Consider the following 15181-nt stretch of genomic DNA (forward strand, 5'->3'; position numbering starts at 1 on the left):
TAAACTATTACTACTACTAACAACTCACCGCAGCACCAAGCCGCCTAAGACCAACACAGCCACGCACCCTCCTCCTCCACCCTAATCTATTCAAAGCCTCCCTTCTTACACCCTCCCACGAAATTCCAATTTCCTTTAAATCTTTGTTTATGACGTCCTCCTATCCCAGACGAGGATGACCTGCTTTCCATTTAGCCCTAGATGGTTAGCCGAAAAGAACAATCTTCGGCAATCTGTCATCCTTCATCCATACAACGTGCCCTAGCCACCTCAACCTTTCTTTCATTATAGCCCCAGAGAGCGGTATTGAACAACGTTTTTCGTATAGCCTATTGTTTGAAATACGGTCAGTCAGCCGGGTACCCAGAACAATCCTTAAGCAATTTGTCTGGAAAATTTACCTAAAAACTAATCTAAGTACACTTGAACGGATTTTTTTACTTTAGCCCCGAAAATCGCTGTGTAGGATGCAAATTTGGGCAATTTTAGCACTTTAGGAACTCAAGTTTTTCCATTAGGCAAATACTTCAGCACCAAAAGGAAGAAGTCAAAGCAAAACTTTTAAATTTCTATTCCACGTGTACTCGATACGTCTGAAATGCCCAAGCGAGGAAACAATGGACTGCCTTATCATCTGTCAAAGAAGTTTGGATTGGGTGATAAATCAAAAGCCATTAAAAAAAAGGAACAGAAGAAAAAACATGTTAATTTTCAAAAGACAAAGCCCACTGATGAGCAAATTTTAGTTAGAACAAAACCTGAAGAAATATCAGTGGTGCCAAACACTATTCACAGAGTATGTCATTGCTTTTTATGCTATACATTTGATAAATTTGGTAAATTCCAAGAAGAGGGGTCTCTTGTTATTCTGGAAAGCAGTTGAGTTAGGAGAATAAGATTTGGAGATTCTTAGCCTAAATTATGTGTTTGAGGACCTGTCTGCTCTTTCCCTAGGGCTATCTTTAAGGCTGTAGAAATTGAATAAAATACAGCTCTAGGCTATAGTTCTACACTTATTCTAAGGAAAAAATAAAATTTTCCATAAGCCTAGGCTAAGTCTATTTTTTAATATAGGGTAGCCTAAGAACCCCAGTACTCAGCCACCTAATCACTAGCCTATTTTGACACTTAATCCACTATAAAAACCCTAATATACCACCTAGAAACTTTATTTTTTTCACCATTAGATTTGCTTAGCCTACCATTGTATAGCCTATGAGGGGCTCATCATAAAGAAATATTTTGATAAAAATGATAGTACCATTAAGTTTTTTATATTTTTTTGCTCTTTTTGAACAACATATTTAGGCCTATATTGTAAAATTCTAGAAAAGCTACTTGTTGCTATCTTGGATAGTAGTTAGGTTAGGAAAATGAAACCTTCAGGGATAGATCTACAAATTAAAGTATATCATGAGAAGGTATTTTGAAGTACCTACCTCCACTCTTCCCTCTAGAGGGCACTGACCTTTGATGGGTAAATTTTTACCAAATCATATTATTGACTTATGAATAAAGTAAATATACCACTTGATGCCTTTTTTATACTCTTTCCAAATATAATAATCATTTTTGTTGGAATTAAATTTACCAACGATACTTTAAAGCCCAGCGCCCAAAGAACCCAAATTCATTAATACTTTAGCGCCCAGAACCCACAGCTCCCAACTTGAAAAATAAATACTAGCATACCTTTAGCACAGCAAATTTATAGTCCATTTCTTCTTTAAATAGCGATTTAAAAAAGTATCATCTAAAGTTAGCAAATCACAGATGTTGCGGGCACACACAAAAGAATTCTACTACTCACAAAGATATATTCAATTTATGTCAGCAAGTGCCTTGTGTCGGCAAGGTGAATATGGCAAAGAGAGATCATTATCAATTACAGGAGGGGAGATTTGACTTCTGTCGACAAACGCATTTCACAAAGAGGCAATTTGCGTGTTACAAATATTCGAGATATGTCATTCAGTGTTGGCTCCCGCACCATCTGTGATTTGGTAACTTTAGATACGATATTTGGCTTCTGTCGGCAAACACATTTCGCAGAGACATATCAAGTTACAGGAGAGATCAAATTTGGGTTCTTTCTGGGTGTTCAGAAATATTTCAAATATGTCATTCATTTTTGGGTTCCGATAAATTAAAAATGCTTTTATTACATGCATGCGGGCGTTAGCCTTGCTTGGGCTTATGATGCCCTATACAGTGTTTTTATTAAGTGAAAAATAATTCATACTTATATTTTCGGCCAAATAAGTATTCAAATAATCAATTTATTGTCAATATAATTTTATTTTTAACTTGGGCGCCAGATTCAAAGGTAAATAAACACCAGATTACATGGGATTTTGCGAGTTCCTTGCGATTTTTCCTCTTTGCCTCCAGTAAAAATCGCTATTTAAAGAAGGAAGAAGAATTTGCTGTACCAAAGGTGAAATAACTTAATATTCGGTTTTATGAATTGAGACTTGGGTGTGCTTGTATTTATCTTTCAAGTTGGGAGCTCTGGGCGCTCTGGGTTCTTGGGCGCTAAAGTAAATGTTGCTATTAAATTTTATCCCCACCCCTATTTATACCAATTCAGGGTAGCCTATATATTTGCACATTGGGGGGCTGGGGGAAAATTTTTATTTCTGATGTAAATGAGAGGTAAGATTAAACTTTCCCTCACCCCCCTAATGTGCAAATACCCTGAATTGGTTTTTATAGGGGTGGGGGCTAAAATTCATTTCCGACAAAAATGATTATTATATTTGTAAAGAGCATAAAAAAAGGCATCAAGTGGTATATTCACTTTATTGGTAAGTCAATAATATGATTTGGTAAAAATTTACCCTTTCATGACCTTTAAAAATATTTGGGTTATGAAAATGAAACCTTACAAAATAGATCTTTTGCTTAAATGAAGTACAAGGAGTACTGTTTCAGCTTCACAACTTTGCTCAATCTCAGTTTATGGGGTTTCAAAGATCTTCAAATACATTTCCTAAATTAAGAGAAAAAAAAACAGTTATATGGCTTAAAATTCTACTCAAATAGCTAAAATTGCATTTTCAAGACTAGAACCAGAGAAAAAGAAACCAAAAAAAGTACAATGCTGTGTTTGTACTAAAAAATACAGTACTGTGTTTGTCACAGTAAAATACTCAATTTTACTGTGAATGTCCGAAATCTGGTTAACGTCAACACTGGTGAATGAACAAAACTCCTTTCTCTCTGCTTAGGTTCAATTAGCTTTGCAAATCTGCTTTTTCAGTCTTATGCAATCTTTGATGGTAAAGGTTAGGTTATAAATCTCAGAAATGAGTTAAAAATCTAATCTAACCTAAGTACAGACCTGTTAAGTATGCAATTTTCTAAGACAGAAATTAGAAGAGAGTTAACATAGAAGCTTGGCAATGCCTTCCCAGAGTATGTTTTTGTCCCTAGATTTGTTGCTGAAAGTTTCATTTTCCTAACCACTTTCCAAGATAGCAAAAAGGAGCATGTCTAGAATTTTATCCTTTGTTGTTTTTCATCTCATGATATATTGTATAGGCAGCTGCAGTCTAGATGAAATTCAGGTTTTATTTGTAACTACAGTAGAATTGTGAATAAAACATTATTTGAAATGTGTATGATAACAGTAGAGAAACATGATTGTCTTGTTAAAAAAAACATGCTAAATATTATAAAGAAAGAATTATATTGGTTTAATGTTGTATATATTATAGGGTTTTATGTGGGACTATAAGGTGGGGGAGTCATCATTTTATTTATAACCTGTCATGAAAAAAATCAGGCAGGGCCCAGAAAAGACAGCATAAACAAAAAAAAACACTTTAATAACAACAGAATTGACCAAAGATTAGAAGACTTCTGGCATTCAGTATAAAAATTACAAATATGCTTCTCAATAACCCTAATTGGGTTTACCAATGAATACTTTCTATGCAGAAAAGAATGTTGGCAGTCCCATCAAATATTTAAACTTAAAATGAGGGTGGTGAACTTGCTTTCTCTTACAACAATTTAAAAAAAAACAAGCAAGAACAAGTAGGTAAGGAATTGTTAGGCTATTATAACTGATAAAAATGAAATCACTCAGATACAAAACATTTGAAGCCAGGGATGCATATGCAACCCAAATCTTACAAGCATAACCTTTCAGCACCAGGTTTGCAATTTTTTCAGGTTTGCTCCAATAGGCATACCCAGATAAGTAAGGCTGTTAGCAAAAGGAACTTAAACCAATTGAAATTCTAATTTCTTTATAGTTAAAAGGTAGAACAACTGTTATATCAGTATTAAAGCTCAAACCCAAATGCTCACACTTCTCTTGGAGAAGCTCAAAATTTAAAGAGCATCCTTGAAACTACAGGAAAGGTTCAGTAAGTCATCTAATTGAACCTTTCTAGCCTAACTAGTAAGAGATCAACTCCTTTGAAGATAAATGTGCAGTTAAACTTATCCTGAGCACCAGTAACAGAATTATTGAACAAAATATAGAGAAGTCCACACTCTCAGGATCTAAAATAGCAGACTACCATCTTTAATTCCAGTTTTCAGATGTCTATGTATATATTGTAGACAAATAACTACTGTGACATCAGCACCTTTCATATGAGCCTCAAGTAAATCCAGTGCAGATTTACATAAATCAAAAGCTCTTAAAACATCAAGTGCATATAATATCAAAGGGGGTCTTCAATTCCCTTTAGCATATTTACAAATAGAAAGAGAGGTTCTCTACCTAAACCTCACTGATACCAAAACTGGCAAGGAGGGGCACAACATTTCTCTTCAAAAGTCATAAGTAAACATAACTAGCAATATATCACCTCCTTTGAAGATAATCAATCAATCATTTATTACCCACAACTAACAAAAAGTAGTACAAGTGGAGTACATAACAATAAAAAAGAAAAACAAAAAAAAATATTGCTATTATAAATGTACAGTTCAACATATCTTGATCACCAGTAACACAATTATTGAACAAAAACTGGAGAAGTCAAAGCTTCAACGCACACAACTGTCAGGATCCAAAATAGCAGCCTACCATCTATAATTCTAGCTTTCAAATGTCTATACATATATCTTAGGCAAATAATGACCATGGTATAAACACCTTTCATATGAGAAAGAAAAATGAAGGAATAATGGACAAGAAAAAACATATACCACCAAACAGCTTTAAAAGGTTTGGCTTTCTGTTGAAGTTTTAGTCAGGGGCAGATCTAGAGCAAAATCTTGGGGGGGGGGTCAAATGTGACAAAAAGAAAAAAAAAAGTTGGGAAAGAGGGTGCCAAAAAATTCTTTGGGGGGTTGCCCCCCCCCCCTTAGATCTTCTAGTGGTTGTAGTTGCCTTTGGGAATCAACAGGATGTTGGTGTTGAATTTTTACATACAAAATCTGTTGTCAAATTTAAGTTTGTAGTTTTCCTTATCTATTTTCACACTTCCATGCAGTAAATATAAAATATGATACTGCCCTTGAAAACTGAGCTTTTCAGGAATGAATAAATGTAAGGCAGTGTCTAGGTAAGCTTTGTAACCCACCTTCTCCCAGGCAGGTCCAGATGGCTTTTTTTTATGTCTGTGGTACTTTAAGAATGAATCCCTCCTCAAAATTTGTACAGATGACAAATTCTATTTGTAAATAGTAAAAACTATTAAAAGGCTTTGGATTCATAAAGAAAAATTTCATAAAATAAAAATGAGCCAATGATCTTTTTGACATGGGCGCCAACAGCAAGGGGATGGGGAGATATCCCCCTGGGAAAAGGGAAAATGGTAGAGAACTTCACTTTGAGACTTAAGCCCCTGTTAATTTGCTTCTCCAATGTATTTAAAACAAAATCATTTTTAATTTAGTGACAACAATACTACCTGATAACCCTTTTAGAGTGCTTAAATTTATTATTATCCTTCCCATTTAACAGAAAACCGCCCTCCCCCTATGGGAAAATTTTCTTGAAATTAGAGTATTCCCTAAGGTAAGTAATGTCATTAAATCAGTGGAATGCTACTTATCTAGTGAATCACAGCTTTACTTATTTGAGTCATGTTTACCCTTTTGGGACATTTTGTGGCCACACCTTTTGACAGGGTATGAACCAGTGGTGTCAATTCACAATAACATAGGGGGGAGGAATTTTGTTTTTTATTTCTTTAGTGAATGTACCTAAAAAGATGCATTTCAATGAAAACGCCCCAAAAATGTAATTTGCAAAATCTAGAGGGGAACATACCCCCATCCCAATCAACACTGGTTGTTTACACCTCCCTCTCTTCTATGGTCTTTGCTTTAGTCACTATCTATCTATTGTTGCTGTACTTCAAGAGTGACTCTTGGGGAATGATTGAGAAGTTATAATGTTACTGAATACAGTCTGCTTGAAGTATTAACAGTGTATTTCTCAGAGGAATGGTTAGCTACTCAAAGACAGAGTCCATTGCCTTATACCATCTAAGAGCCCTGTTTACATGGCACAGAACTTGTGCATTCAAATTGAATTAATGTTGACAATGCAATTCTTCAATTTTTTCTCTTTAAAAGTTTATAATATCTTTTAATAATGGAAATTTTTCTAAATTATCAAGATGCTTCTCATCAAAATATGATGAGAAACTTATTTTGGAAAAAAAAAATAATGTTGAAATGGAAATAACCTACTTTTTTTATGTTTCATCTGTCTTTTCTTTTTTACAATCTAATTTGGTTAATATATTGGGAATGTATGAACACAACTGTGAAAAGATATAGGGAGAAATAAAAAAGTTACAAGAACACACAAAAATCTAATCCAGAGCAAGTACATAATATCATATGTGCAAATTGTTAGAAAATAACACTTTCAGGATCCAAAATAGCAGACTACCATCTTTAATCCCAGTTTTCAGATGTCTATACAGTTTTCAGATGTTTTCATTTATACATTAGTCAAAAGATCCTGTAACATCAAGTGCTCATAAAATCAAGAAATCACCTTGGTCTTCAATTTTCTTTAGCATATTTACAAGTAGAAAGAGAGGTTCTCTACCTAAACCACACTGATACCCAAACTGCCAAGGAGGGGCAGAACATTTTCTTCAAAAGTCATCTGTAAACATAACTATTAAGATATCAACTCCTTTGGAGATAAATGCTCAGCTCAGCCGATCCTGAGCACCAGTAACACCATCAGAGGCAACACTATAGTATTGCCCATAGTAAAGGCTATATGGCTCCAATGTTTTATTATATATTTTTTTTTTCCAGAGGCACTTCATATGGAAGGAGTCATTGCATAAAATTCAGAAGGGCCTCATTCAATTGGAAATTGAAAGTTCTAGTGCCATTTTAAGGGTTAAATCTGATTGGAGGGCAAGTAGCCCCCCACCCCCACCCTTTTTCCCAAATGCATCAAAAAAAAATTTGAGATAGCCATTTTGTTAAAAATAGTTCAAAGATCATATAAAAAAAACTCTAGTGTCAACACAACCCCCTAGGGCCCAGGGGCAGGTGTTATAAGTTATGCTCTGGGGACATATATGATTCTTATCGAAGGGATGCTTGCATAAACTTCAGAGAGAGCTCATTTGATTGGAAATTGAAAGTTATAGTTCACTTTTTATGAGTAAAAATAGATCAGAGGGCAACTACCCCCCCCCCCCTCCTCCATGCTCTTTTTTCCTCAAACCCATCCGATAAGAACTTTGAGATAGCCATTTCTTTAAAAAATAGTTCAAAGACATAATGAAAACTCTGGGTCAACACAACCCCATAGTGCCTGGGGACAGGCATTGTAAGTTATACCCTGGGGGAATATATGGTTCTTACGGAAGGGATGCTTCTATAAACTTCAGAGAAGGCTCATTTGATTCGATATTGAAAGTTCTAGTTCAGTTTTTGAGAGTCAAAAGAGCTCAGAGGGCAACTAGCCTGCCCCCCATGCCCCTTTTTCCTCAAATGCATTCTATAAAAATTTTGAGATAGCCATTTTGTTAAAAATAGTTCAAAGCTCAGACAACAAAACTCTGGTGACAACACAACCCCCAGGGCACTTCATATGGAAGGAGTCATTTCATAAGCTTTGGAAGGGGCTAATTTGATTGGAAATCGGAAGTTCTAGTGTCCATTTTAAGAGTCAAAAGTGATTGGAAGGCAACAAGCCCCTCCCCCAATCACAGACCCTTTTTTCCCAAATGCATCAAATAAAAATTTTTAGATGGCTATTTTGTTAAAAATAGTTCAAAGATCATATAACAAAAACTCCAGTGTCAACACAGCCCCCTGGGACCCCAGGGCAGGTGTTGCAAGCTATGTTCTGGGGACATATATGGTTTTTATGGAAGGGATGCTTGTATAAACTTAAGAGAGGGCTCATTTGATTGGAAACTGAAAGTTATAGTTCACTTTGTAAGAGTCAAAAGAGATTGGAGGGCAACTAGCCCCTTCCCTCCATGCCCTTTTTTCCTCAAACCCTACCAATAAAAACTTCGAGATACCCATTAAAAAAAATAGTTCAAAGAGGATGTAACAGAAACTCCAGGGTCAACACAATCCCTCAAGGCCCGGGGGCAGGTGTTGTAAGTTATGGCCTGAGGGCATATATGGTTGTTATGGAAGGGATGCTTGTATAAACTTCAGAGAGGGTCCATTTGACTGGAAGTTGAAAGTTCTAGTTCCGTTTTTCAAGAGTAAAAGGAGATCCGAGGGCAACTAGCCCCTCCATGCCCTTTTTTCCAAAACCCATTTGATAAAAATTTTGAAATAGCCATTTTGTTGAAAATCAGTTAAGAAAAACTCTAGTGTCAACGCAACCCCCCAGAGCCCAGGGACAGGCGTTGTAAGTTATGCTCTGGGGGTATATATGGTTCTTACAAATTTTGAGATAGCCATTTTTTTTAAATAGTTCAAACATAAGTTATACCCCAGAGTTGTATAAGGTTCTTATGTAAGAGGTGGTTGTTTAAACTTCGAAGGTGGCTCATTTGGTTAGAAATTAGAAGTTCTAGTTCACTTTTTAAGAGTCAAAAGAGATCTGAGCGCAACTAACACTTTGACCCTTTGGAGGGGGCTTATTTGATTGTAAATCAGAATTTCTAGTGACCTTCTCAAGAGTCAAAAGTGATTAGAGGGCAACTAGCCCCCCCCTCCACCCAAGGCCGTTTTCCCCCAAATGCATCCAATCAAAATTTTGAGATAGCTATTTTGTTCAAAATAGTTAAAAGATCAAATAACAACAACTCTAGGGTCAACACATCCCCCCAGAGCCCAGGGCAAGAATTGTAAGCTATGCCCCAAGGACATCTAAGGTTATATGTAAGGGGTGGCTGTTTAAACTTCAGAGATGGCTCGTTTGATTGGAAATTGAAAGCTCTAGTTATCCTTTTAAGAGTCATCAAAAGTGATTGGATGGTGTCTGTCACCCGCGCCTTTTTCCCCATTACATCCAACAAAAATTTTTAGATAGCTATTTTGTTCAAAATAGTCCAAAATTCAAATTAATAAAATTAGGGGTTGGGAAATCCTCCTTAGCACCCAGGACAATAATCGTAACTTATGTAAGTTGTAAGTTCTTAACAATTGAAAGTGATGAAAAAGTAACAACAACAAACCCCCCCCCCCTGTGCCTTTTTTCTCCAAAGGCATCTTATGAAAATTTTGAAATAGCCATTTTGTTCAATATAGGTCAAAATTCAAATTACTATAACTTAGGGGGTTAAAAAAATTCCCTTAGCCCCCGGGGCAAGGATTGTAACTTATATAAGTTGCCCATTATTAGAATATAATGCTCTATGAAAGGGGTGGTCGTATTAACTTTGGAGGGGGCTCTTTCGATCAGAAATTAAAACTTCTAGCTCTTTTTTAAGAGTCAAAATTGATCAATGGCTAACTAGCCCATGCCCTACTTTCCCAAAGGGCATCCTGTGAAAATTTTAAGATAGCCATTTTGTTCAAAATAGCCCAAAGGCCAAATAACTATGCTTCCAGGGTTGAACCCCCTCCCCCACAGTCCTGGGGAAATGGCTCTGAGTTACGGAACTTGATTATTGTTACTTTCATACTTGGATTTAGTTATTTACGCGGTAACTTCGATTTACGGTGCAAGGGCTGTAAGTTGTGCAAGTTGCTTATTGTTACTTTGATACTTTGTTTACTTTGATACTTTGTTAACTTTGATCCTTTCTTTACTTTGATACTTTGATGAAAGATTGATGTTGAAAAAAAATCTTGTTTTGAAATAAGGAGTTTTGTAACAACTCGAAACTTTTTGTAATCAAAAAACGAACAAAGATTAATTAAAAAAAGTTTTCCGAAATTTTTTTTTTCCAATTCTTTCCAAAAAAATTGGGGTTATGTACTTCTAATGAATGGCTACTGCCCGTTTCCCAAACAGTAAAATTGTCATTCTCTTACTTAAATAACCAATCTCTTACTTAACATTATACCAATCTCTTACTATCCTACTTATCATTCTCTTACTTAAGTGGCTACAAAGTTTTGCAATTACCTTTCTTTTATTATAATAATTGGTAGAACAGAATTAAAAAAACAAGTGAGAATTGGATTAAGGATTGGTTGTTAGACCGTGGTCGTTTTCAGGGAGTAGGGCTCTGTACTTCTACTGAATCTTGTCTTCACTATAAACAAGAGTATGATTCCTGCCAGTTTCTCTAACAGTAAAATTACTAGACCTGCTGCATATTTGGCGCTGTACTAAAAGGAATTACATTACAAATATTTTATCTTGTTCTTTTTACAACATTGAAAATGAAATGAAAATTTCAGTGAAATCAGACCAGGATTTACTAATAGGCCCACTAGGCCCTGCGGCTTTCACTATTCCCGAAGTTTTGTGGATTTCTCTGATTTCTTGCAAAAACGGAGCGGCAAAAACGCTTGCGCCTAGAGGCGGTGAAGCTTTAAATCCGGTCTTTGTGAAACAAATTTTTAAGCTGGTTAGCATTTAGCACTTAATAACATTATATATCCAATTTTGAGTCTAATTTATAAGTTTTTACTAAAAATATTAGTTATTTTGTAAAAAAAAAAAGATATTTTGAGATATTAAATTTTTAAAATACTTAAGCTTTGGCAATCAAAAACGACTAGAAATTAATTAAAAAAAACTCTCCGAAAAAGAAGTTTTCTAAAGAAAAGTAAACGCCATATGAAACTTAAGATCAAAAGAAATAAACACCTACAATAACCCAAACTCAAAACAACCAGAAACTACTATTAAAGAATAAATGAGACCCAAAACGAACAGAAATTAAATAAAAAATAATAGAAAAAAAATATATACAACAGGTACTAATATAAATGAATAAATAAATATCAAAACGAGTAAAGCTCAAGTTGAATATGAAAATTAAGCTTAAGACAAACAAAAATATTTTGCTATAAATGAAACCCAAAACAAGCAGAAATTAAATAAACAATAATAGAAAACAAAACATACAACAGGTACTAATAAAAATGAATACAAAAATCTCAAAACGAGAAAAAGCTTAATTTGAATATGCAAATCAAGCTTAAAACGAACAAAAATACTTTGCTATTGAGGCATAAATGAAACCCAAAACGAACAGAAATTAAATAAAAAATAATAGAAAAAAAAAACATACAACAGGTACTAATATAGATGAATAAATAAATCTCAAAATGAGTAAAGCTTCAGTTGAACATGCAAATCAAGCTTAAAACGAACAAAAATATTTTGCTATTGAGCCACAAATGAAACCGAAAACGAACATAAATTAAATAAACATCATAGAAAAAAAAACATACAACAGGTACTAATATAAATGAATAAATAAATTTCAAAATGAGTAAAGCTTCAGTTGAATATGCAAATCAAGCTTAAAACGAACAAAAATATTTTGCTATTGACCCATAAATGAAACCCAAAACGAACAGAAATTAAATAAATAATCATAGCAAACAAATAAACAATAGTTAATAATATAAATGAAAATATAAATCTTAAAACGAATGAAACTTAAATTCAAATCCAGCTTGAAATGAAAAAATCTCTACAAGGAAGAGTTTGGGTTTTGCCACCTTCTTTCATTGTAAAAATCTAAAACAAGCTACAACGTCTGTACATCACTGAAAGCAGGTCATATTGCAGACATTTTTTCTTGTACTTATTGCAACCTATTAAGGAAACATAAAAAATACAGTAAGATTGAATCTTGAGATTATGATCTTTCAGCAATTAATATCATTATATATCAAATATTTATTTTAACTTTATTAGTTCTTTCCAAGGCTGTTCAAGATAAATATAGCTTCACTACAAATAAGTGTTTGGATACTGCCCCCTGCCCTAACTGGAAAAGTTTAAAGCCTACTACGTCATTGGTGCTTCACTGAAAATGAAAATAAAATTACAGCGAAATAGAATCTTGAACTGATGTTCTTTCAAAAATTAATATCATTATATATCAACCATTCAGTTTAGTTTTATTTGTGCTTTCCAAGACTGTTCAAGACACACATAGTTTTCAGTAAAGCGCCAATGACGAAGTTTCACTCGTTTTAAGATTCGTTTACTCATTTATATTAGTAATTATTGTTTGTTTGTTTGCCATTATGGTTAACTTAATTTCTGTTCGCTTTGGGTCTCATTTATGCCTCAAAAGTGAAATATTTTGGTTCGTTGTAAGCTTGCTTTGTATATCCCGTTTAAGCTTTACTCATTTTAAGATTTTTGTATTTATTTATATTAGTACCTGTTGTATGTTTTTTTTTCTATTATTTTTTATTTAATTTCTTTTCGTTCTCGGCCTCATTTATCCTGTAATAGTAATTTCTTTTTGTTTTAAGTTTGAGTTATTGTAATTGCTTAGTCCTTCTGATCTTAATTTTAACATTACCTTTACTTTTTATTAGGGAACTTCTTTTTCGTAAAGTTTTTTTTTTTAATTAATTATTGAACAAAAACTGGAGAAGTCAAAGCTCCATGACACACAACTTTTTAGGATCCAAAATAGCAGACTACCATCTTTAATTCTAGCTTTCATATGTCTATACATATATCTTAGGCAAATAATGACCATAGTATAAACACCTTTCATATGAGAAAGAAAAATGAAGGAATAATGGACAAGAAAAAACATACACCACCAAACAGTTTTAAAAAGTTTAGCTTTTTGTCGAAGTTTTAGTCAGGGGGAATCTAGAGCAAAATATTGGGGAAGGCCCAATGTGATTAGGGCGCCAATGAGAAAAATCTAGGGGGGGGGGTAAATGAGATAAAGCTGCCAGTTATTGACCAAATTGACAAATTTATCCTAAAAAAAGAGTAAAAAAACAAATAAAAAAAAACAGGGAAAGAGGGTGCCAAAAAAAGATCTTGGGGGCTCGCCCCCCACCCCGCCTCCTGGATCTGCCATTGGTTGTTGTTGCCTTTGGGAATCAACAGGCTGTTGGTGTTGAATTTTTACATACAAAATCTGTTATCAAATTTGAGTTAGTAGTTTTGCTTATCTATTTTCACACTTCCATGCAGTAAATATAAAATATAATACTGCCCTCGAAGCTTCATAATTTTGAAAGAACTAAAAGAAAAATCTTGAAAAACTGAGCTTTTCAGGAATGAATAGATGTAAGGTAATGTCTGGGTTCTCATTGTAACCCACCTTCTGCCAGGCAGATCCAGATGGCTTTTATATGTCTGTGGTACTTTAAGGATCTATCTTAAGAATGAATCCTCCTCAAAATCTGTGCAAAGGATAAGTTCAATTTGTAAATAGCAAAGAATATTAAAAGGCTTCTGATTCATAAAATGAAAATGAAAACTCATAAAATGAAAATGAGCCAATAATCTATATCACTTTTTGATATGGGCGCCACCTGGGAAAAGGAAAATGATAGGGAACTTCATTTAGAGACTTAAGCCCCTGCTTATTTGCTTCTCTGATGTATTTAAAACGAAATCTTTACTTCATTGAGTCATGTTTACCCTCTTGGGACATTTTTAGGTCACACCTTTTGACGGTATGAATCAGTGGTGTCAATTCACGAAAACTGGGAGGGGGGGGGGTGATTTTTTGTTTTTTATTTCTTTAGTGAATGTACATAAAAAGACATATTTCAATGAAAACGCCCCAAAAAGGTATTTTGCAAAATCTAAAGGGGCCCATAACACCCTCCCAATCTACACTAGTTGTTTACACCTCCCACGTCTATTGTCTTCCCTTTAGTCATTATCTATCTATTGTTACTTCAAGAGTGACTCTTGGGGAATGATTGAGAAGTTATAATTTCACTGAATATAGTCTGTTTGAAGTAATAACAGTGTATCTCTTAGAGGAATATTTAGTTACTCAAAGACAGTGTTCATTGTCTCATTCCATCTAAGGGCCCTGTATACATGACACAAAACTTGTGCATTCAAATTGAATTAATGTTGAAAACACAAGTCTTCAATTTTTTCTCTTTAAACGTTTATTATATATATTAATAATGGAAATATTTCTCAATTATCAAGATGTTTCTCATCAAAAAATGATGAGAAATTTATTTTGGAAAAAAAAAATTTGAAATGGGAATAACCAACTTTCTGTTATGTTTCATCTGTCTTTTCTTCGCTTACAATCTAATTTGGTTAATTTATTGGGAATGTATGAAACACAACTGTGAAAAGATATATGGAGAATTTAAAAAGTTACAAAAACACGAAAATCTAATCCAGTGCATAACACTATACGCGTGAATTATTAGAAAATAACAATGTATAAAAATCCCCAAAATATGGATTCAATAGTGTAAAAAATATGTACAAAAATGAAAGCAGTACATAATACTACACATGTAATTAGTAAGAAAATAACGGTGTAGCCTATAGTATAATCTCCAAAACGTTGATTGACTAGTGACAAAAATAGGTAAAAAAAAAAAGAAAGAGTAGAAAACATTTTGTGAAGCACAAGTGGGAGTTTTTTTTTTTTTTTTAATTCTTTGTTATTTTCCATGGGACTAATTTTGTTTGTCTCGGGGAAAATGACTAATTTTCCTTGTCTCAGGGAAAATGGAGGAACAAGCAGAGGGTACTTGTGTTTGCAGCAAGAGGAATAACTCACCGAGATCGGCATTTAATGCTGGATTTGAAGAATATGTTTCCACATTCGAAATCAGAATCAAAAATGGAAAAAAAAGATCCACATCTTGTTGTTAATGAGGTAAGCTGAGTATGTTC

The 15181-nt window shown here is 34.0% G+C and overlaps 1 protein-coding gene across 1 annotated transcript in view; it reads left to right on the forward strand.

Annotated features, from left to right (window-relative positions):
• Positions 1-561: 561 nt before the first annotated feature.
• Positions 562-15181, forward strand: part of LOC148944800 (ribosome biogenesis protein BRX1 homolog) — a 51324-nt gene continuing 36704 nt past the window's right edge. The window contains exons 1-2 of the mRNA XM_089100684.1: positions 562-796; positions 15009-15164. Coding sequence (XP_088956810.1) covers positions 599-796; positions 15009-15164 — 354 coding nt within the window. The 5' untranslated portion in view covers positions 562-598. The remainder of the gene's footprint in view (positions 797-15008; positions 15165-15181) is intronic.

Source organism: Artemia sp. Qi Xiang Cuo, chromosome 14 (genome assembly GCF_049724085.1).
Source record: "Artemia sp. Qi Xiang Cuo chromosome 14, ASM4972408v1, whole genome shotgun sequence".
NCBI lineage: Eukaryota > Metazoa > Arthropoda > Branchiopoda > Anostraca > Artemiidae > Artemia > Artemia sp. Qi Xiang Cuo.